Source organism: Ursus americanus, chromosome 36 (assembly GCF_024610735.1).
Source record: "Ursus americanus isolate L20-20 chromosome 36, mUrsAme1.1.p, whole genome shotgun sequence".
NCBI lineage: Eukaryota > Metazoa > Chordata > Mammalia > Carnivora > Ursidae > Ursus > Ursus americanus.
The window spans coordinates 1,313,843-1,334,304 of NC_142162.1; the positions used below are offsets into that span (position 1 = coordinate 1,313,843).

General features: G+C 55.4%; 1 protein-coding gene across 1 annotated transcript; it reads right to left on the reverse strand.

Annotated features, from left to right (window-relative positions):
• Positions 1–412: 412 nt before the first annotated feature.
• On the reverse strand, positions 413–20,391 carry DUOX2 (dual oxidase 2). Its single transcript, XM_045812272.2, has 34 exons — positions 20,286–20,391; positions 19,549–19,625; positions 19,260–19,349; positions 18,838–19,002; positions 18,065–18,252; positions 17,720–17,921; positions 17,423–17,589; positions 16,932–16,992; positions 16,692–16,788; positions 16,173–16,263; positions 15,796–15,898; positions 15,082–15,245; positions 14,308–14,483; positions 13,970–14,088; positions 13,466–13,603; positions 13,131–13,244; positions 12,737–12,939; positions 12,242–12,427; positions 11,024–11,249; positions 10,851–10,944; positions 8,808–8,989; positions 8,201–8,270; positions 7,718–7,801; positions 7,009–7,187; positions 6,647–6,877; positions 6,366–6,465; positions 5,634–5,683; positions 5,252–5,379; positions 4,855–5,008; positions 3,219–3,451; positions 2,838–2,996; positions 2,355–2,510; positions 2,118–2,246; positions 413–1,809 (listed from the first exon to the last, which is right to left on the reverse strand). Exons 2-34 carry the CDS (start codon positions 19,616–19,618, stop codon positions 1,687–1,689), a joined length of 4,632 nt encoding a protein of 1,543 aa, XP_045668228.2. The 5' UTR covers positions 19,619–19,625; positions 20,286–20,391; the 3' UTR covers positions 413–1,686.
• Positions 20,392–20,462: the final 71 nt, after the last annotated feature.

Below are 20,462 nucleotides of genomic sequence, written 5' to 3' on the forward strand. Positions count from 1 at the left end.
ACACATCCATTTTCTCATCCGAATAATTTTCTGGGCCAGTGTTGCTGTCCGACTTCCTAATACCCACATAGACATTTTCATACATGTGGAAACAGGCTCAGAAAAGTTAAGGATTTTTTCCTCTTTAGCTACTCAGGGGTAAAGTTGGCACCAGAATCCTGGTTTTGGATCCCACGTTCTTCCATTCTGTCAGAGAGATTCCTTCGTTATAGAGGGTTGGGAACCAAAGGCATTGGCCTGTAGGAAGAGGTTGGTCCCGACCTTTGAGGACAGGAGCCTGGGGCAGGCATGTGGAGATGGGCAGAAACTCTCCCTGCCACGGTTTGGCTGGAGAACTCCATGACCCAGCAACTCCATTTCTAGATATATACCCAAGAGGAATGAGTGCATTAGGTCCACCAAAGACAGGTGCGAGAATATTCATTGACGCTTTATTGAGAATTATCAAAAACTGGAAACAATCGAAATGTCCATCAATAGAAGAATGGATAAACGTCTTGGCACATCTCTATAGTGGATGAAAATGAAATATACTACTGATACACACAACGGTATGGATGAATCGCAGAGACATTGCACTGAGTGAAAGAAGCCAGTTTCCAAAGGATACATTCAGTATGACCAAAACTAATCTGGAGTGTCAGAAATCACATCAGGGGTTGCTTCTACTGTTTGGGGGAGACTGACTGGAAGGGGTACAAGGAAGTTTCTGGGGTGATGGAAATGTTCTATATCTTGACTTGGGTAGTGTTAACACATGTACAAGATTTGTACACTTGTATGCAAATTTACTTAAATTTATATTAAAAAAACTTAAAGCTCAGCTTTTTAGGAAAGGATCAGTTGCAGAAGGAAAAGGAAGTGTCTTAAAGAGCCAAGTATAGAGGTGACATTCCAGGCTGCCTCCTGTGTGGAGTGACTGACTTTGTCTGAGTTGCCTAGGATTAAGGCATTTCCAAGGACAGGAGATTTTCAGTGGTAGAGTTGGGAGAGTCCTGGGCAAACCAGGACAGCTGGTCACCCCGCTCCTGTGGAGGTAGGGAACTGAGAGGGAGTTTTGAGCGTCTGGCAGACAGTCTGGACTCCCTTGGTCTCAGAGCCCAGGGGCTGCTCCACAAGCTCAGGGAGGGGCCACAAAAGTCACAGCAACAGACATTGCTGGTTGACCACAAGAACATCAGGAATAGGTAACCATGTTTGTTCTCTGAGCTCCCTTTAGGAGCAAGAAGGGGTCGGGGGTAGAGCTAGAGGGACAAGGCCTCAGAGACTGAATAGAGGCAGTTTGTCCAGGTTCTAAGCATCATGGCTTCTGAGGTAGGCTCTGAGGCGAGTCTCACTTAGCCCTCTCTTCACATCAGATATCCCCTCCATTATCCCTCAAGTGCCTTGGCCAAGAAAATACCAAAGCAACACATCAATTTTGTGCAAGGAAAACAGAGACATGAGGACCTATTACAAGCAAACACTATTGTATCTCTTCACCTCTACAGATATCACAAGGTGGGGACTGTCCCCACCCTGCTCTTGTTTGCCCTAACCTGCTGTGACTTGAGCTAGAGGGGTCTTCTCTACCTTCTCAGAGCAGAGGGGCTCTTCCAGCTTTCTAGCTGAGGCCTGAGGTGGATTCTGACAGAGAAACCGCTGGCGGGGCTAGTCCACAGAGGGGAAACAGAAACCAGGAAGTTCTCAGAAGTTCTCATAGTGGTGCACAAAGTGGGTCTGGTCCTGCCTGTTGATGAGCTGACAGGCCTTCTCTACATTCTTGGTCATTCCTGGAGGGCCACAGCTGAACACCCCAATCTTTGGTACCTGCCAAGTGTGTTGAGGGGAATCGTTGCAGAGAGGAGAGGCCTGAAGGCTTAAGAATGCTCACCCCTGGGAAGAAGCTGCTTCTCAAGCCTGCTGGAATGGCCAACGCATCGACCCCCTGCCCTAAGGAGGAGGCTTGAGCTGGCAGCAGCAGGGGGTTGAGTTTGAAGCCTTCCTCCAACACTTGACCCTATCCTGGGGCTGGCATGGGGTGGCACTCCACTCAGATTACATCTGCAGGGTGCTTGAGGGCAGGATATCCTGGCAGGGGAAGGCCAGGGTCTTAGGACAGGTGGGGTGGGACTGACCTGCGGGTGGACCTCCTGCAGGGACTTGAAGAAGGGCTCAAAGGGGGGGCGGCCAAAGTGGGTGATGGAGCGCAGGCCCGTGAACAGACTCCGGTTCAGCACCTTCTGGAAGTGCCGCTCACAGATGTACTGGGAGAGGGAGTAGAGGAGGAAGGGCACAGCCAAGCAGAGCCAGGGTCAGCTCTTAGTTTAGATGGTGGCCCACCTAGCCACCCAGCCTGGCCAGCCCTGACCTACCAGCATGGTGGTCCTGAGGTCAAACTTCTCAGCCAGCTGGGTGATGTAGATGTGCACGGACACCAGGTCCTGACGGTCATTCTCCTCCACCTCCCGGATGATGTCAGCCAGCCACTCAAACTGCCGCTGGGTTCGCGTCACCCAGATGAAGTAGATCTGGGGACACACGGGGACCTGGCTCAGCTCAAGATTCCTCCACTCCAAATGCCTTCACCTGAGAAGCTGGAAAGCCTCAGACCACCCACAGACACCAAGCCTTAGCAGCCCCACAGGCTTTTAACCAACAGACCCCAGCAGCTGTCCTCCTGGCTATATCTCCTACCCTCCCTCAAATATTGGGCATGTGGACAACTGCGTACAAATGACCCCAGCAGACTCAGTCTACGAGCCGAGGGCTTTTCCTCATATTACTCAGCTGTGACATGGGGACACAATCAGGCAGTCTGTACCCATTCCTTCAAAGAATGGGAGAGAAACACTCACCTTTTTACAGAGCATTTGGCTGCCCAGGGATGACTTGAAGACTAGGTCTTTGAGGATGGAGGCAAAGGGGGTGACCCCAATGCCCCCTCCTACCAGCACTGACACCTCAAACTTATGCCACTCCTGATGGCCCTCTCCAAATGGTCCATCGAGGTACAGCTGCCAACCAAAGGAAGAGAAGAGATGAGCCTGGCCTGGCCTCAGCTACGAGGATAGAGATGGGGGCGGGGTGGGGCAAAGAAGGGTATGGCAACATCCTAGCCTCTCCTGAGGCACCCAGCCTGGCCTTGCACCGGCTGGAGCTTCTAGTCTCAGGGTGGGGGAGGGCGGGAACCCTTTGCCAATGCCGGAGCCTCAAAAGTGATGCCCAGTGGTGGTCACCTTTGGGTATCTGGCACAGCCATCGCCCTTTGGAGGTGAGTAGATCTCCCTGAGCCGAGTGGTCCAGGGCCCTGCTGCCCGGATGTGCAAGCTAAGCGTGTCCTCGTGGGGTGCAGAAGTCAGTGTGAAGGGGTGGTACTCGTTGGTCCCCAGATCCAAGCAGGCGATCCGCACCCACTGTCCCGACTTGTACTCAAAGCCTTGGGGCCGTTGGAACTGCAGGTGGGTCACTCCTGGGGGTCATAGGCAGGCAAGGCAGGGATCAGAAGGGTTGCTCTTAGTACCCGAAGACTGGCAGATACCCTATCTTTTCCACACGCCTGAGGCACAGGGAGTGGGCATATGGTCTGAACAAGTGGGGTTCCTGGGGGTGGGAGTTGGAGGGTCCCCTTCTCTCTTTCCTGGGTAGCCCAAGAGCTGGGTTTCTCTGCTTCTGGTTCCAGCTCTCTCCTCCTCTCCTCTCCTTATTCCCACAAAAGGTCCAGGCCCTATACCTCTGTCTTGTCAGCCTACAGGGCAGGGGACCTCGAGTTCCCCAAGGACCATCTCAGTGTTTACCAAACCTCCACCATTTGAGAATTACCTTTGTGATGGGCCATTTCTGCACACCTCTGCACTATTGTTTACTTAATGTTTTTCTTTTTTTTTTTTTAAGATTTTATTTATTTATTTGACAGAGAGAGACAGCCAGCAAGAGAGGGAACACAGGCAGGGGGAGTGGGAGAAGAAGAAGCAGGCTCCCAGCAGAGGAGCCTGATGTGGGGCTCGATCCCAGAACGCCGGGATCACGCCCTGAGCCGAAGGCAGACGCTTAATGACTGTGCCCCCCAGGTCCCCCTACTTAATGTTTTTCTTTAAATCAACTTACTTTCTCAATTTGATTTACCTTGACAAACTTCAGAAAACTAAGATGGGTGCAAAACCAGTATCATGTGTTCTAAATAGAAGGAACCACATTTTATCAGATTTTTAGCTGGCTACTGTTTGGTACCTGACCATAGCTGAGCTTCAGGCCTGTTCTCTCTTTGTTAAAAAAAAATTGATTTAAAAAAAAAAGTCGATTTGCAAGTACTGGAGAGTGCAAAGGGTGTTCTAACACCACGCTGAGGCTTTGTCCTTGAGTAATCTTAATTGACATAAAGTTGAAATGAGGTTAATTTTCTTACTTAGTCCTGAAGATTAAATGGTGACACAACTAAAATCATCGGCCAGCCTTTACAGTGATGTGAATCCCCCCTTTGGCCAACACAGACTCTCAAAAACAGACTCTCGAAATGTGGGCCAATTGCCCATCTCTGAAGGGGGGTTATTCTAGGAGAAGGGAGGGGTGTATATGGTTCCCCAACCTGCACCCAGGCCACACACTGGGGGGGGGGGGGAGTCTGTGTTGTCCGTAAACCTCTCTGTATGCACTTCCAGCTGTTTCTTCTCATGGTCACTTCTCATTGTTTGCAAGTCCTCCTGGGGGCAAGCATAGCCCTTTCTGGGGCTCCATTTGCATCAGGAGAGCTACATGGGTTCCCCAAGGGGCTATCAGAAGCCTCGGTGGTGGCCTGGAGGCCTGGGGATCTGTCTCCACACATCCCATGAGTTGACTTCCAACACTCCCCGCCTGGGGTCAGGCTGGGCCTGGTACCTGAAGGCAGCAGCTCGGCCTTCACCACGCTGATCTCCACCTTCTTCCGGCTCAGGCTCACCAGCTTGTCTCCCCCATAGATTAGTGCCGGGACCAGGAAGTAGATGTGGAAACGGGGCAGCTGGATCAGGCCAAAGCTGCCGTGGATGATGAGCTGGAGACACAGCCAGTTAGTACAGCTCAGGCCCAGCCAGGTCCCCCTCCTGCGCTCCCCTTGTCCAGACACCCTGCCCGGGCCTGCGGGCTGGGCTGGGTAGATGAAGCCGGTATAGACTTCAGAGGCTGGGGTCTCCGACCTCTGAGATCTTAGGTCCTATTCGTCCTGCTCCTCCCCCCCCCGCCCCGCGAGTCCTCATCCCTGCCCCGTGGCCTGGCCCTACCCAGAAGAAGCCCTCACCAGCACGTAGAGCAGGATGTACAGGTGGTGGGTCAGCCAGAAGCCCCGGAAGCTGCGGCGCCGGAAGTGGTGGGAGGCGAAGACATACATGATGGCCAGGACCACGAGCAGCAGCACCCCCGTCATACCTGGGAGCAGGGGGCAGGGTCAGAGGATACTCTCAGGACCTCAGTGTGGGCTGAGAATACAACAGAGCGTTCCCCCATTCTGACCTCCCTGGGCCCCAGAGCAGCTTGTCTGCAGGGGCTGCAGCTGGGGCTTGTCCTGGTGACTAGAAAGAAACCAGGGTCGCTACAAACAAGGATGTGTTCGTGGGAAGATGAAGACAAACAGGGAGCCGCAGATAGATCCCCCAGATCCCACATACAGTCCTACTCCCTACCTGGGACCGTCTGGAAGAACCACCAGTAGAACTTGTGGGGAAGCTGGGACCTGTAGGGCAAAGGGATATGGAGCTTCTGGCTGGGGAAGGATTGGCTCCCCCACTGTCGCAATGTGGTGCTGCTCCTGCCGGCCCTGACTGCTGAGGTTACTGGGCTCCACTCGAGAGGCCAGGGGTCCATCCAAGGAACATGTCACCCAGCCTCCCCAGGTCTACGCTCCGCTCTCTCTGCCGTTCTTCCTCCTGTGTTATCTTGAACTCTCCTACTGCAGCTGACAATTGCTTCCTTGAGTGCGTGCTTCATGTTCTGTAAGCTCCGTGGGGGCAAGGGTGTGGCTCTGTTCGTTGCTCTAATCCCTATGCTCAAACAATGCCAGGCACGTAGTAAACACTCAGTAAGTATTTGCTGAATGACTGCGTGGATTTGGCCTCCCTGTTCTCCGGCACCTGGATGATCCCATAAGATGTGCTCCATAAATGTTTGCCCAGTGACTGTCACGCTCTATGCCGGGTACACATGGGAAAGGGTCTCCAATTCCTCTCCCAAGTATCTTCCCTGGCTAATCACGGCCAGCTTCCTTCCAGGGCAAGGAAGTCACCTGCAGCTTCCCCAGCAGGCTTCTCACTCTCATTCAAAGAGAGAGTGGAGTGTCTAGTGCCATCTATTTCTTTTCCATTATGACCTTCAGCCTGCCACAAGCATCCCAAGGGGGAGCCCTCCCCAGAACTGACCCATCATTCACAAAGACGTTGGGGAAGATGCAGGCCAGCAGGCTGAGGGGACTGACTGAGAAGATGAAGACATTGACCGCGTGGCCAGCACTGTGCAAAACTGAGAGAGACCCTGTTAGAGATGCCATCCAGGACCGACTCTTCCTCCCACCCCAAGGGACAGAGGAAGCCCAGGGAGGAGGGATGGGAGTATAAGTAGCTCCAATCCCCTCACTGTTTCCCCCACAGCTAGACCCATGGCGTTGCAACAGTGGGGGGGAGGATGCCCAGGAGCCACGGACTGGCCAAGACAACAGCAGCCATGGCGATCCAGCGATGGAAATCCACGGCGGCGTCGAAGGGCACGTAGCGGTTGAGGAAGGTCTCTCGCAGGAAGGTGATGAGGTTGCGGCACATGGTGAGCAGGATGTAGGAGAACATGAAGGAGATGCTGGCGGCCGTGCCCCGGGACAGGATGATGCCCACACGGGTGGTCTCTGCGATGCCCGAGGGTGGTGAGGCAAAGGCATAATCTGGGGAGGGGGCGAGGCGTGGGTCAGCATGGCACAGAGGCTGGGGGCCCGGGGCCTGGGGCTCCGGTGGGAAGAGCCACCAGAAGGCTCTCCACATCCCCCTGCCACTGCCCGCCACCCAGAGCTCTTACAGTAGGCGCGCTCTGCAAACAGGCCAGCACAGATGGCCGAGAAGACCGCGGCACACACGATGTGCCGCCGGTAGTTCTCCACGAACCGCTTGTACTGCCGAAACTTCTGGGCCAGGAGGCCACGCTGCATCTTCTCCTTCAGCGCCTCCGTGTACAGCCGGGGAGTGGGCCCCACCGCCCTGCAGCCGTGGGAGGCACTGGCCATGAGACCAGGGCACCCGGCCTCCCCTGAATGCCACCCCATGAAGGAGACCTGGCGACCCGGCAGGGTCAGAAGGGGCCAGAACAGAACGAAGGAAACAGCATCTGGGGAGCAGACTCCTCTCCCCACCCCAGCTTGTACTTCTCATCTTTATTTGCTCCATCTACCCCCACTCTTCTGCCTGCACACTACTCCACCTCATCTTCCTCCTGTCCGTCTGTCCTTCCCTCTTGCTACTCCCTGCACAGGTCTTGTTGCTGTGGCCAAAGCAGGCAGGAGCCAGGAGACCCCCTACTGCCACCTCGGTATTGCATCTGAGTGCCAGGCCCCTTGCCTGAAGATTAGGGTGCAGACGTTGGAAGATGTTGAAGAATCATTTGACTCTGTGGCCCACCAGTCAGGAAATGAAACACATAACCTTGTGTGTCCAGGAGGGGTGGGCAGGGCCCAGAGACTCTGAGACTTCTCCCCGTGTTCCCTTGGGCTGGGGTTCTGGAAAATACTCACTTTTTGCCAAACCTCTTCTTCAGCCCAGGGCCCCCTAGCTCTGGGGCTTCTGAGGCAGAGAACTCCAGTTTCTGGGAGCAGGAGCTGATAAATGGAAAATGGGGTTTGTTCTCCCCTTTCTTTGCAGCCGGGAGAAGAACCACCAGATCAGAACTTCAGAAGATGGGGAAGGATCCTGGGACCCATCCTTGCCCACAGAACCTGCCCATAAAACTGGTCAGGGAGAAGCCAGGCAGGAAACCCAGGGCAGAATAAATGACTACGATCCGGCCATCTGTTTTAGAGAAGGATTCTGTTCTGCAGGGAGAGAGCCAGGCTCCTGAGCCACGTGGGGTGTGGGAAGCCCTGGAATTTGGGCCAGAATCAATCACAGGCTAAGAGCTACTTTTAGGGGGCAAATATGTGGTCCCATGGACTGACTCAGCCAGCTCTACTTCCTTCATTTCTCTCCAGGGGACCTGCCGATACCCCATTCCTGCTCACCGTTCCCCAGGAGTCCGAGTGATGAATGAGACGCGACAGCTGATGTTTGGTTTAAAGATGTCTCCAGCACCTGAAGAAAGAACGAGAGTGTGGACAGGCTTCCCCACCAGGGTGGAAGCGTGGGAGACTGCCCCCACACGCTTCACTAGGAAGGCTGCCACAGCACTTGTCAGTGCCTTTGTCACGTTCTCATCTCTTGTTGCAGCCTTGTTCCCCTCACTGCCCACACTGAGCAGCTGCTGTACACAAGGCAGCCTGTTTTTGTGCTGCTAGACAAGGTGGTGACTCGGTACAATTAGAAAAGGGGACCACTGCATCCTTCGCATAAAGAAAATAATGCCTCTTCCTCAGACAAGATACACCGCAGGCCAATGTGCTCGAGCTTAGTGAGTGGCATGTAGGCTGGATTTCAGGCCACGCCCTGACCTCTCAGTAGGCATCTTTGTGCAGTGCACAACCTGCACAGCTATATGTGACACCCTTGATGACAAGTGCCTGGCTCTGTACTAGGCACAAAAGACTTGAGGAGAAATAAAACCTGGGTCCTATCCTCATTTTGGAGGAACACCCCTCCCTGAGTCCTACCACTTCTCACATACTCACACACCTCCTCCTCTGACGCAGAGCTGTGTGCGGCGGAGCTCGCTGTCATGGTCCCGCAGCATGAAGTGGAAGTCCTCCCACGTCAGCTCCTCCTTATCCTGGAAGCCGGACTCCCGGAACATGGACTCCACCACCTCCGTCAGCTGGGCCTTGGACAGGCAGTTGTTGGAGATCTCGATGAAGGACCTGGGGGAGGAGGAGAGACAGAGCAGCCTGTCATCTGGCAAGGTCAGGTTCAGGCAGGCGCAGGGTGGAGCGGGCCCCAGATTATCTAATGTGGTTACCAGTGACCCGGGAAATGGCACTGAGAAGGTGTTCATCCAGCCTGTAGCTGACGTGAAGCTGGGTGGGGTGGCCAAGGGTTTGAAATTGAAAGTGACCTTGACCAATTAGAGATAGCAGCCCTCAAACAAGGGGGCATTGAGAGGTGGTATGAAAGTCCATTTAGTGTTCGGACATGTCCAGATGGGCCATGGGCTTCTCGTGGGGCAGGCCCTCTGCCCACCCTCTTGTGGAAGTGCATCCCACACCACCGCTGGCCTCCCCCTTTCACAGTCCATTGGGGGCACAGAGAGCCCGGGTGTGGGGGAAGGAGATGTAGCTACAATGGCAGCTGCTTCCTTGTGCCAACACCCCAGGGCACACACAGGAGTGTCTCCACACCCGATCTGATAGCACCCAGAGTGGCAGATGCAGTGGCCATACTCTTTTCTTAGGCTGTGCTTTGGGACAAAAACAAACACACCATGCACGTTTGTGTGAGTCCAGCAGAAAAAGACCTTTGTGTGCATGGCACAGCAAACACATTAAAAAAACGCATCACCCAAGTGAGACTGAGTAAGATTCACAACTGGGTGCTGGAGGAGATGGTGGTTGCTCAGCCCTGGGGGACAGGAACCCTCTCCTAGATTCCCTAGAGCCTCACCAAGGCCTGGGACTGCAATGGCACATGCAGTGAGGGATGGACTGCAATCGGCCTCACCCTAGCCTTTTAAAGATTTATTGATTTATTGATTTATTTATTAGAGAGAAAGCATGTGGGGGGGGAGGGGCAGAAGGAGGGGGAGGGAAAGAATCTCAAGCAGGCTCCACGCTGAGCATGGACCCAATGCAGGGCTTGATCCCACAACCCTGAGATCATGACCCGAGCTGAAATCAAGAGTCGGGCGCTCAACCAACTGAGCCACCCAGGTACCCTAGCCTTTCAGAAGCCCATGCCCAGTTGTGGGATCTGGGCTGTAAGAGGGACTGGGCAGTTAGGGGGCATGCTGAAAGCAATGGAAAGCCTTGAGGTAGAAAAGGTAAAAGACTCTGCACCACTTTATGCCTTCTATTTATTCATTTGCTCATTTATTCCATCCGATTCAGGTAAGTTTGTATTGAATACCTGCTGTGTGCCAATCACAGTGCAAAAGAGGTGGATTCAGTCAGAAACAAAAGAGAAATAAGACCCCTGGCCTTACGGGGCTGAAGGGGACAGTGTTACTGGAACGGTGTCTTCAGGAATAAGAAGTCTATGCACTCAAAACTGGTCTTCACCAGCACACCACAACCAGAAATAGCTTATGCAGCAGGAAGAAAGACGGGTTGGAATATAGAACTTTCCATGTTTCTCTTCCCGCATGTCATGGTGATTAATACTGGAAAAGTGACCAAGGACATCCGTCCTCCATCCATTGTTTCACAGTGCTAAGCACAGCGTTACGTATAGTGTACAAGAGTTTACAAAGGTCCAAAGGCATCCAAAAGGGGCTAGTAGACTTTTGTTATTGGTCCTATTGGTTTGGTTGTTGTTGTCATTGGTCGGTTTGTTTTTAACTAGGGAGGGAGAATTTTCTGGCTGGTACAGACAGTGCAGATCACAGACCCTCCTGGAGGCGGGGGCCTGGCCAAATAAACTTATGAAGCTGGATGTTCTAAGAGTCTAGGATGTAGCAGCTAAGCCACCTTTTGATACAGATGGTCACACCTCACCCACCCTCCGATTGACTCGTTTCCCTGTTTCAAACAGCAGAGAGTCTCAGAACTGGAAGGGCCCACACCATACCGCATCATGGTGAAGAACTCATCCTTGGAGAGGAAGCCATTTGCATCAAGGTCATACATGGTGAACATCAGGCGGGACTTGTCCTCTGGGGAGCCTGGGAAGAGAAAGAGGGATGCAGGTCACCTTTGTGCTGAAAGATTGCTGGTTCCTGGAATAGCCCACCCTCCTCCTACCTTTCATGAAGACCACCAGGATGTCCAGAAACTCCCGGAACGACAGGTAGCCATTGCCATCTTTGTCCGCCAGGGAGAACATGGACTCCACAAACATGTCCTGGGGCTTGAGGCCCAGGGACTCGGCAAACTCAGCTCTGCTCAGCTCGCAAGCGAGGGCCTCCCGTACCTTCTGTGATGAGTCCAGGGGCAGGGTCCCTGCGTCCGCCTGGTCGATGTCCAGCACCTGCACCCAGGCAGCAACAGAGGGAGGGAGAGAGAAGAAGGTGAGGCCTGGGCTGGATGCAGTTCAGTGACCCTTCCCATCTCTCCAAAGTCCAAATCAGAAAGGGTGAGTCCCAGTGGCCACTCCAGGTCCTCAGCTATACTTCTGACTTGGGCCTCTGCTCTCCTGTTGAGAGGGTGACTCAAATCTCTAGCAGCCAGTCCGTTTTCTCCCTGGGCCCAAGATCCAAGAGCTTTATACAGTAGGAATGGTGCGAGGTCTCTAGGGGAGAGGGTGGAAACGAGAAGGGGCAAAGATGGAGGTGCAAAATGCAAAACGAAACAGCCTCTACCGGGGACAGAAGATGAAGTAGACAGGGGTGGATAGGCAGGGAGAGGCTAGGGATATGTTATGTTCTCTGCTCAATTTAGACAAGGCTGCCATGTGCCTGATTTGGTCTCTGCCCATTGTGCAAAGGTTTTAAAAGTCATATACATGTAACTACCATTTGTTAAATGCCCAAAATGTACCAAGCACTTGGGCTAAACACTATACATAGAACAGGGGTTTTCATACTTGAAAGTATATCAGAATTCCCTGGAGGGCTTGGGGGCCCCAACCACAGAGTTTCTGATTTACTAGGTTTGGTGGGGAGTGCTAAGGTTTTACATTTCTAACAAATTCCCAGGTGCGGTGGCTGCTACTGGTCCAGGGGCGACACTTCGAGAATCACTGATGTGGACTCTCTCAGTGAATTGTCACAACAACTCAAGGTGATGGATTCTATTTTAATCACTGTTCTATAGATGAGGAAATGGAGATACAGAGCAGAGATGATGTGACTTGCCCAAGGTCAGGGAAGGAGTGAGTGGCAAAGCTACGATTCAATTGAGGCTGTGTGTCTCCAGCCCACAGACCAGAAGCTTAGTTCACCCTGTGTAGGAGCCTGTCCAGCCCAGGTTCTCTCCAACCCCTGGGCCACGTCCTGTCTCCAAAAGACACAGCCATGGCACCTGGGCAAACAGGTGTCTGAAGAAGATCTCCAGGATGCGGCCCCGCTGCTGCTTGGTCACAGCCCTCCTGAACAGCTCATTCTCTCTCATCTCAGTCACGTCAAGGCCCAGAGCCCATTGCACACAGAAGTCCCGCAGATGCTGCACGAAGGTGTCCCGCTCCTCCTCGGAGTTAAACAGCAACACCTGGGGGGAGGAAACCCATGCCAGTGCTCGGAGCTCCAGCTCTGGCTCAGCCTCCCCTCAGAAGGAACTTAAGTTTAAGGAAGATGGGAAAAGCTGCCCCCCCCAGTCCATCAGGCTGGAACCAGGTGAGTGGCCCAAGAGGGTCCGAGGGACGGTCACGTGGAGTGTGGGGTCTGCTGAAAGGGTGCCTCTCCCCAGCATTGCCTTCCCAGGGGAGCTCTGTAGCTGAGGAGAGGGAGGGCTGACAGGACTTGCTCTGAGAGGGGAGATATAGGAGCATTCCAGGTAGGGGAGGCAGGATGGCCATACCAGGTCATACTCCTTGGGGATCTTGAGCAGCAGGGTACGGCGTCCATGGTTGCCAGACAGGATGAGGTTGACCTGCTGCGGGGGCTGCAGCTGGACCGTGCGAAGCACAGACAGCCGCCTGTCCAGGACCTGCAGACGCCTGTCTGGGAGCAGCTGAATGGTGATGGGATAGCTCTTCTCCCTGGAGCCCGGCCACTCCATCGCTGAAGAAGGGAGAATTGGGCAGAGAGGTTCAGCAGAGGCAGCCAGGCCCCTGACCTCAAGCCAGTTCCACTCTACCAGTCTGCGCAGGCACCCCAAAGCCTGGCTTTCTCCCCATATCTGTAACCTGGTTTTTCTCCCAGGGCTCCCTATCTGGCCCCCAGCTCCTTCCCTCCCCTCAGCCCCATCTCACCTGGCACACCATCTTTGGCTGCTTCTTTCTTCACACTCTCTTTGCCTTTCTTCTGTAGTTTCTTGCGCTCTCGGCCCCGGAAATGGGCCACCACCCCAGAGATAAGCAGACTCACTAAAAAGGATCAGAAGGAGCCAGTGGGGAGGGGAGCCCCTTGCCTGCAGCTTTGCTGAGGGCTCTGCTGTTGCCCCTCTCTTCGCAAGGGCCCCTGAGCCTGGCTTTGATGGTAGCAAGGAGCTAGTCCCACAGACCAGCAGGTTATGAGGGGCAGGGATAGTCAGCGGGCAGGGGGACAGTTAGGAGAAAAGGGGTGAATGAGGGTGTGAAGAGCTCACCTAGCGGAAGACAGCAGAGAGCCACAATGGTGATGCCAAAACCAGGACCACTGCCCTCGAAGTAGTCCATCACGGTCAGGGGCACACAGCTGGGCAAGCCTTGGGTTGTGAGCTGCCGAGGCTGAGGGCAGGGGGCACCTGAGGGAAAGGACACAGAAGACTTCAAAATCTGAGCATCTCACTCATTGGCTAGGCACTCCTCCTCTCTCTCCTGTGCAGGACTAGGTACCCTTCTCCTTCCAGGCCCACCTCTCTGGAGCTTGTTCTCCTCAAAAAGTTCCCTTCCATATCCTGTTCTCAGCACCCACCCCAGCCTGACCACAGAGTGCAGCCTGCAAACCAGTTCAGTCCCTACTAGGGGAGGCAGCCTAATGCAGGCTTCCCAGCACCACACAGAAGGGGCTACCTGGCACCTGCTTCCCTGGACAGGACCAAGCGATCCATCCCCCCCATCCTTGGTCCTTTCTCTGGCTGCCATTCACTATGGTCTCCCAGGCCACCCACCTTCATGCCAGATAAAGACATTGGGCTGCAGGGCACTGGGATCCACATTGGTAACAGCCACCAGCACATCCCGAAGAGTGGTGTTTCTGATTTCTGCGATTTCCTCTTTGGAGAACAGCCTAAGTTGGAAAAAGCCAGGAGTTGTTGGGATGGGAAGGGGCTGCCAGCCTCAGCAATCTCAGACCCAGCGACCCAGATGATGAAAGAGACCCAGAGGGGCTGAGGAGGTGGCAAGGCCATCTGGGAATCAAGGGCCCATGGGGCTGCTGACATTACACGCAAAGGGCCTGGGGCCCAGGTCAAGGTGGAATCTAGATGAGGACCCAGGCCGGCCTTACCCATTCCTGGTGTTCTCAAACCAGTAGCGGTCGCCGTCCCGCAGCCTTACAAACTGGTTGAGGACGATAGTGCTAAAGAGGGGCCCAGGGTCTCCATGGCTCTCCAGGAGCCCCCCAGGGAGCAGCTCCAGCCGGGACAGGTCCTGGTTGTACAGGGCAGCTGTGGCCTCCAGCACCTGGGGTACCACGGGAAGTGAGGAGTATGTGTGTGCACGTGTGTGTGCGCGTGCATGTGCGCGTGAGGGTGGGCAGCCACTGTTGCTCCATCCTTCAAACGCAGGACTCCGTCAGCTGCCTGGCTTGCTGCTCAGGACTAAGAGAGTCTCCTCTTCCTAGGCAGTCCCCCTCAGGAGTGGCAAGTCTGATGGGAGGACCAGTGTGTGACCCATGTGTCTGGCCCATGGTGAGACCCTTGTGAGGTGCCTGCGGACCACATCCTGTGACCACCACTACCCAGACTATCTGGCCCCAACGATTAGCCACTTCAAGGTCACCCAATTCATGAGCAGGGAGCCTGCAGAAATAGGACAATGGCACCCAACACAGGCCACCCTGCAGGAATGGTGCAATGCAGTGGTGAGGAACATACTCTGGAGCCGCTTGGCTGAATTTAAATCCTGTCTCTCTGACTGACTTACCAACTATGTCATTGGTAAAATAAGGATGACGAGAGTATCTACCCTATAACATTCTTGATGTAAGTTAAATGAGGTATGTGTACACAGGTCTTAAAACAAAGTTTTAGCTCCTATTGCCATCATTACTATTTCTCACCTGGGGGTCCACAGTGGGGTTGATGTGACTCCAGTTCCTTGGGGTGTCCAACCCCAAAGCCATCAGGGCTTGGGTATAGCTGGGCAGCCCCATATCTCGGCCACGTTGGATACTGCTGGCCACGTAGTCTGTGCGGGAGAACTTGCTAGGGCCAGGCCAGTAGTCTGAGAAGGAGAGAGGACCAGGATATAGGCTGAATACTCCTGACCCTTCTTTGCCCAGCAGCCTTACGTTAGGCTGTTGGCACTACCCGTCCCCAGCACTCCCAACATGTGGCCTGTACCCATATCAACCTCGCCTCCAGGTGGGGGCAATGCTACCATGTGTAATCAGGGGCAATTTTTCTGGCAAGAATCTTCCCCTAGGACTCAAGACTATTCTAGTCACCAAGTAGTGTATTCCCTCTTCTCGACCTCCTTAACCTCAAGGCAGAACTGGATGAAAACCTTTAGAGACCTAAACACCAAGGAGATCATGCTGTGGCCCCTCCCCCCACATACTCAGACACAGGTAATTTAGAATAAAAACCACATTAAATTCAAATAAAGCAAAAAAAAAAGTTAAAAAGCGTTTTTCTTCTAATGGCGGTTTGCAGCGTGTGTATCTGTGTCTCTGCGTTGTAGGTACCCTAGGGGTCTGCCTGTTGATTCACCCAGAAGGGTCCCCAGGCTCCCGGGCGTCTGGGCCCTTATCCCCTCTGGCTCCCGAGCTCACCCCTCAGATCTTCGACCACTATCCTGTCCTCCAGCTCTGAAATCTGGGAGGCCATTCCCAGCAGCAGCTGATCCACTGCCTGGGCACTGTTCAGGTTGGCATTCTGGAAATAAACAACACATTCAGGGTAGGCTCTTGGGCCTCTTCCCAAAGCCTGGTCCCTCTCACCCTGAGCCACTGCAGTACCTCAGGACAAAGGGCCCTTGGCCCATCCTAGACTCTTTTGAGCTGTCTCCAGATAATTTTCTGATCATTCTCTCCTTCATCTTCTACTACTTGGAGCAGCAACACCCAAGAACTGGAATGGTTGCTTTTCCCAGCCTGTGCATCAAGACTAGCATTGACCCACCTTCCCCTGACCCGGACCCCAGGCTGACCTCCCGACGCCAGTAGCTGTTGCAGACCCTGAGAGCTGGGGAGTTGCCAAAACCCTCGTTCAGGACCATCTGGAAATGACAGCTGGCATTTCTGAAATGGGGAATCAAGGATGGGATGAGAACTCAGGGAAAAAGCTGAGATGAGGTTAAGTGGGGTGAGGGACTCAGAGGGGTTTGGCCAGGACTGAGGACTGAACTTCTTTGAACACAGCAGGGATGTGGCAGTATGTGTGGACTGAAGGTATGGGTTGCTCTTTGTCCACGGAGAGTGGGAAGGGAAGGAGGGACAAGAGTAACCAGCTGCTGGACAAATCCTGTTCTCAGCAACTAAAGTTCAGCAATTAGGAGGGGTTGCTAATGTTGAAACTCCTACCACAGGGTCCTATTTAGGGTTCCAAATCTACTTCTCTTCCCGCATCAAGCTGTGGAGGTGTATAAAAGGCTCCATGCCCCCAAGGCCCTTGACCCTTCACCTCTCCCTGTGTGCTATGCCTCCCCCACTGCCAACCCCTCCCTCACCTCATGTAGACCCCAGGAGGTACCATGGTGGAGAAGAATTGCTCAGAGGCCGCCAGGAACTCTGGGGAGATGCTGGGGTCCAAGAAAGAATGATACCCTGCCCCATAGGGGTAATAAGAGAAATAGACTCCTTATCACATCCTGCCATCACATGCACTCACCTCTCTTCTTTCCCCTATGGATCCTGACCATCCCTCCACCCCCACCCCCCGCAGTCCAGGTGTTCCCCCACTTCTTTACCGGTATATCCTGGGGGTGTTTTCTGCAGGAAGCTGGGCAGCCACTCATACAGAACGATGTTCTGAGGGTCAAGAGAGGGCAAAAGGGAGGCAAGTGCTGGAGCAGCCACGCTGGGAGGGGTCTGAGCCCAAGAAAGGCTTAGGTGGGAGATAAGGGCCAGGCAGGGGCAGTCACGAGGGGGGCAACTGCAACAGGACAGGTGCGGAGGCCTGTGCCCCACTAGGAACATGGGATGGGAGTGGGCTAATAACTAATAACCACAGCCCAGTCTCGTGTATAATAGCCCTTCGCCTGCTCCTCATCTTCGGGGTCCATTCCTAGACGCTAGCTCCAGTTCTGGGGAGCAGTGTCCTCCTGGAAAAGGGCGTTTCTGGGGGCTGCTTGTGCGAGGATGGAGGGCTCTGCGGGGCAGCGGAGTCTCCCGCGCAGCAGCCTGGGGGGGGGGGGGCGGAAGGAGGAAAGGGAGGACGGAGAGAGGCCGAGTGACTGACCTGGTAAGTGGCGATGACCCTCTTGCGCGCGTGCTGGAACAGCTCCTCGTCCCCCCATTGCGGGTGCTCGCGGGCCAGCCGCTGCGCGCACAGGTTGTGGTAGCGGAACCACAGCAGGCCCAGCGCCTGCAGGAAGGGGTCGCGGTTCCCTCGCTCCGCCCCGAAGGCTACACGCGACGGGGGGCCGCAGGGGAGGAGATGAGCGGCGGCGTGACCACGGGCAGCGCAACTTTGCCGCCCGCAGCCCGCCCCGCGCCGCCCCGCGCAGCCGCAGCCCGCCCCGCCCCGCCGCCTCACCGTACAGCCCCCCGGGCCCGCGCTGTCCGGTGGCAGGGTCGGGCGCCGTCCACATGAGCAGGGGGCTTTGTGCGTCGCGGGGGAAGGCGGGGTCGGGCCCCGAAGCCAGCTGCCCGCCGGAGAAGCTCCGCAGCGCGTCGCTCCACGAGTGCGAGGAGCCATAGATGGCGCTGCCGTCCAGCCAGCCCGTCACCTCGTTGGTCTGCGGGGGCACCACGAGGGTGAGCCTCGGGTGAGCCCGGGGTCGGGTAGCGGAGACGGGTGTCGGTGGGCGAGGGGGTAGGAGTCTCTCCCCGCCCGGCCCGGCCCGGCCCAGAACCCGGGACCCTGCCCGTCTGGTCTCACCAGGTCCCGGGGATTACTGGGGCTCTGTCCGGTCTCCGGGTCCCAGCGGCTCCTCTGGAAGGGGAGGACCACGTCCCCGCGCCAGTCGGGGTCGAACACCGGGTCCCCGGGCGGGATGTGGATGTTGAGAAACTCGGCTGGGCAGCCCGGGGTCTCCACGCTCACCAGGTCGGAGAGCACGTGGTAGCCTGCAGCCAAGGGGGCCAAACTTGTAAGAATAACCACTCCCGGTGGGCAGGGAGTTTCTCCAGGTTTCTCAAGAGGCAAAAGACATGTTGGAGTGCGAGCTCTGCCACCAGCTCTGGGTCTTTTTTCTAATTTTCAAAGTGGGGATATAGTATTCTCTCCACCCACCTCATAACGTTGTTGTAAAAATCAAAATAATATAGTTAATGTAAGGGCTCCCCCAAACCAATTTCCATCTTCCAACAGATCTTGCCTCCCCCTTTCTCTTCGGAGGAAAGAGGATATAACCATACGGGTAGAAGAGCCGTGGCAGGGGACTCAGCTCCTAGAGCTACAACGGAGGTCCAATGACACTCCTAGGTTTGGAGTAAGGGGTAAGAGAAAGATTAGAGAAGCAAATATCCCTGACTGGACACTCCCAAATCCCTCGAGATAAAGAAGAGCTGGAAATGTTGCTTAGTGCGGAGGAGAAGGCGCCTGGGAGTCTTGGGTCCCTCTCCTGTGCTTTTGCAGACGGGCCGCAGGGCCCCTCTCCCCAGGCGCCGAGCTAAGTGCTCACCCCCGGTGTCCTCCCACTTTGCTCTCACCAAAGAAGACCCCCAGCACGGTGCGGTTGCGGAGGGATGGCTGCCCGGCTGTGCCCCGCATGGCGGCGTCGCTGAGTAGGCGCGGGTTGGGCAGCAGCGGCTCCGCCAGAGCCTGGTAAACGCCATCCGCGTAATTGGCTGGCACGAGGCGCTGCAGTCGGAAGCCTGTGGGAAGCAGGGAGCTGGGCTCTGTCAGAGCACCTGGTCCGCAACAAGCCCACAAACCTCTCCCTCAAATCCCCATCCTCACTGGCGAGACCCTCTTCGCTAGGGTCTCCCGGGCTCAGGTGTGCGTAGGAGTTCGCTGCGCAGACAACCGGGCGGCTGGCGGCGCGCTCTCTCCGCTTCTCCGCTCCGGGTCTCCCGCCGCGCGGCCCTCCTCCAGGCGCCCCCCTAACCCCCACCCGGACCACTGGACGCACCGGCTGCGCCACGCTCGTGATGCCTCAGGTTGTTGAACCAGCCGTCATAGCGCTGCACTTCCCAGGACAGTGGGAGTGAGTCCCGGCCGCCTGCGGGTCAGAGAGCGGTCCGCTCAGCGCTAGCCTCCCTGCGACCGCTCCGGGACACGACGGCCTCCGCCCAAGCTTCTCCCGCTCACTGAGCGGCGCTGCGTTGTGACCGATCCTGTAGCTTGCCTACATCTGTTTCTTCCCCCACCCTCAGGAGGTATAGAGTGGCATCCCGAAGCTAGGGGCACCGGATACTCACCCGCTGGATCCAGAGATGCAGTCAGCAGAGCTCCCAGGAGCACCACTGCCTCTGGCCTTGCGCAGAGCATGCTGACCCTGCCGCCGGGAAGGTGGGAGGTAAAAAATGAGGGACAAGGAGCTGGTGTCCCCCATGCTTACAGCCCTCACCGGGGAGGAGGTGCCTGCTGTTTTCACTTCTGAAGCAAAGTTTTAGAAGCATCACCAAGGACCCACATCCCCATGCCACTCTTTTCAGGACCACTGGTAGGCACTGACACTGGTCCCAACCTTCCACCTGGTGGAAAAACTAACACTGGCCAAAGGACCTCCCCACACATGCACTAGTCCTCTGGGGTTTGTCAGTCCCAGGCAGAACTTCACTTCCAGCCTCGCATTGCCCGCACACCCTCCCCCCTCCAACTCTCAACTTCCAAGCTCCAACCCCATGCCCTCAGTAACTGCTTCTTCTAGAGGAGGCAGGGAAGGGAAAGCGGTTAGTGAGCTGGGAACCCAGGACCTGCAGCCCCTCCTACTTTACTGTGAATGCCTGTACATGGACAGGAAGGACGGAAAGATCAAGCCCCAAACTCCATCCAACCTCTGGTTTAGGAACCCCGTCTGGGGTCAGAAGTCTTTCCTCTTGGAATCTGCTTCTCTGACCTCCTCCCAGCCTCCATCTTCCCAACACGGCACTACCATCACCCCCCCACCCCTCCCAGCTCTGAAGATCCTTTGCCTCCCCAGCAGCACTCTTACCCTCTTCTCTGGATCCTCTAAGGCCAGCTGCCCTGGTGTCCACTCAGGTCAGACTAGCGCCAAGTGTCCGCATCTGAACGGGAGGCTCGCCCTCCTGCTGTGGAGGCCAGGCTCCCCTCATTTGCATAGCAGCCTCCGCCTCTTATTGCAAGATCTCTTCCCAACCGCACCCAGCTG